The sequence below is a fragment of the Morone saxatilis genome, unplaced genomic scaffold, assembly GCF_004916995.1.
Source record: "Morone saxatilis isolate NCDOM2014 unplaced genomic scaffold, NCSU_SB_2.0 Contig7, whole genome shotgun sequence".
NCBI lineage: Eukaryota > Metazoa > Chordata > Actinopteri > Moronidae > Morone > Morone saxatilis.
This window is the reverse complement of record NW_023340246.1, coordinates 1,039,528-1,042,379: the sequence shown is the minus strand read 5'-3', so window position 1 is coordinate 1,042,379 and position 2,852 is coordinate 1,039,528. Positions and strand designations below refer to the sequence as shown.

Sequence of the window (2,852 nt, the reverse complement as noted above, 5' to 3'; positions counted from 1 at the left end):
TTGACTTTTTTTCTTTTAGTTTTATTAAACGAGTTACAATATACTTTTACATGTCAAGAGGAAAAATCATTAGAATAAAAGCACAAGTGACACAATCAAACAAATGTATAGCCACAATATTTCTGCCAATTAAGTAAACTACATGCTAATGCTAAACACTACCAAATAACTTATTTAGAGGTTTTCAAACAATCAATTTTACATTTAAAGTCAAAAATCAACACAAATCAGAAGCAACAAAAACAGGAATGCCTTTGTTGTGTATGCGCTCGGGAGTGTGAACACACAACTGCTAGAGCTCTAACACATGACAGCAGTTAATACCACACACACAGAGACAGACACACACTGCTACGCAGCACTGCTCATGCCTGCTGATGGTACTAGTTAGAGAACAATGAGTTGCTCTACTGCTCCCAGTGCCACAGCTGGAGTCCTGCTCACACACAACCCAACAGCACCATCACAGCAGCTTCTCCCTTATTCTACATGTAACAGAATTTCCATATGTAATACTACAGTCATCTGGTGCTGCCGACAAGGGGCACACATCAAAACCATCATCATCCTCACAAAAGCTTCAGATACAGCTACTGTTAATGTCACATTAAGTTTTAAAAGAAAAGCATGCAGCTCTGTCTTTATAGAAAGAAAAGATAAGCATCCACTAAGAATACACAGGATATTTACTATGGCAACAGCATGGGGAATCACTATAACAGGCTGCTGAGGATTCACAATGACAGTACACCAGAGGAGACGAGGCTGCAGTCAGAGCTGGGACAGGACACATTTTAACAGCCATTCATGGATTACACAGACAAGCCAAAGTCACCAAACAAAACAGTCCTGAAACATTCCAGTCAGTCTGAGCACAGCCTAAGCCCCTCCAGGATGGTCATCTACCTACTGCTTTACCGACTTTGCTGAAACAGAACACAGGTGAGGCAGAGCATGAATGTGTGTATGATCTGAGGGATGACATGCATTTTCAGTCAAAGTCTCTGTTGACCAGGACCAGCGGAGCCACCAGTGTCCACACATAGAGGGCGATACAGATCCAGCTGGAGGAGATCTTCACCCACACAGATGGCCACTTGCTGGTCATGGCCTCATAGTTGGAGTCAGGGCTGCAGAGAAAGCATATAGCGGAGAAACGCATCAGCTGACAGATTTATACTCTGCTGCTATCAGTCTGGATAAGTGCAATACTGCAAAAATGAAACAGAAAGATAAAAGCTCACTAAAGTAGAAATATGAAATACCAGAATGACAGTAGATTATATAAACATGATTCTCAAGCCCATCTGCATATAAGTGGCCATATATTTTAATTTCAGTTCATGTCAGGCTTTCAGCCAGAAATTGAATCATTAAAAAGCTATTAGTCTGGACTCCTTTAACATTTTTTATAATTGTCCAGAGGAAAGGCTGATTGGAAATGACAATATGTATATATAATCTCTTTTCTCTTGGTAAGATATCCAACTCCATCATGGAGTAAAATGGAATTTCATTTGTTCCACTTACAACATTGAAAAAATAAATGGAAAAATATCAACAGCAACACACACAGACATACCCTGAATAATTTACACTGGAAATACTTTCCAGTAGTCTCCAATAATCAGTATACTGCTTTTTCCAGAGTCCAGGTGATATTTTAAAAAAATAAAACTCACTGTATACGCTGCAATTGTATTTTGCATCATATCTCCTAATCCAAATATGATAACACAGAACAGGTGATGTGTACCACTATGTGGTCAAGTGATTAGACTTACTTCTGATTTATTTCAGAAATGTTAAATGTGCATATTTTGGCATTTGTTGTGGCTCAAAAACATCCATATCATCCATAGAAAAGATTTTATCTTGCACCAGAGCATCTACAGATTAATGTCACACCCATGTTATTAAGTAAAATAAGAGTCTGTTTGTGGTATCTTAGCGGCACCTACTGGTAAGGGAGTTAGTGTGGTGTTCTTGGTTGATCTGCTCAAAGTCCCACATTTACAAATGACGCAACAAATTATGATTGGCTGTACGCTGCGTATATGTGTATGGATTACCTCCACATACCAGGCAGAAATCTGCACTCTTCTGGTTTGCATTTGCAATGCCCCTGACAGCCTTTCTTTCAGCCAGAACTTAGGGCCAATTCAGACCAAATAAGGCAGTGCATTTAGGGTGTCAATATATCACTAGTGCAAAGGGACAGATATCCAAAGTGTAAGAGCTACAACCTCAAACAGTGTCCCTTTGTCTTGAGCCTGAAGCAAGGAACAACCAACAAACCCTTATATGAGGACCTCACATCCCTACTGGTATCACTTGATACAGTGTGGCCACTCTCTGCAGTGTGATGCCTACCTGTACCAGTTGGTGAGTGTCATCATGATGTAGAGTGACGCCAAGAACAGCATGAAGTGGAAGAAAGAGTAGGAGTAGGTGACGCCATCCTTCTCATTGTCCACAGCTCTGTTGTGACCGCTGCCCTCCTCAAAGCCGTCGCTCTGAGGCCCGTCCTCAATCAAAGCCGACTCATCGCTGGTTAGAGTCAGCTTATTCACCTGGGCGTTGGACGAATTACGAATACTGGTGGACAGAAAGGAAGAGAGAGAACACAGAGAACAAGGTTTCTTATAAGCCTACATTACAAGAGTCACTTCAGGCTTGCAGGTTGGTTATTCAATGATTTACTAGTGTGAGTTTGTAACTGCACAGATCATTAAAGGGTTGCCTCACCTGGAGTAGAGAACACACATGAGGAAAAGGACCAATCCCACAATCCCCTGGGCATCCCACCACTGAACCACATGGTCCTGACCGGCAGGACTGGTGCTGTTCAG

The 2,852-nt window shown here is 41.4% G+C and overlaps 1 protein-coding gene across 1 annotated transcript; it reads right to left on the bottom strand.

The window, feature by feature from the left end:
- LOC118340698 (serine incorporator 1-like) lies at positions 1-2,852 on the bottom strand (the record flags this gene model as incomplete). Its single annotated transcript, XM_035678813.1, is given in 3 exon segments — positions 1-1,130; positions 2,374-2,598; positions 2,749-2,852. Coding segments are annotated over 3 exon segments (468 nt in total), but the record flags the coding sequence as incomplete, so codon positions are not given.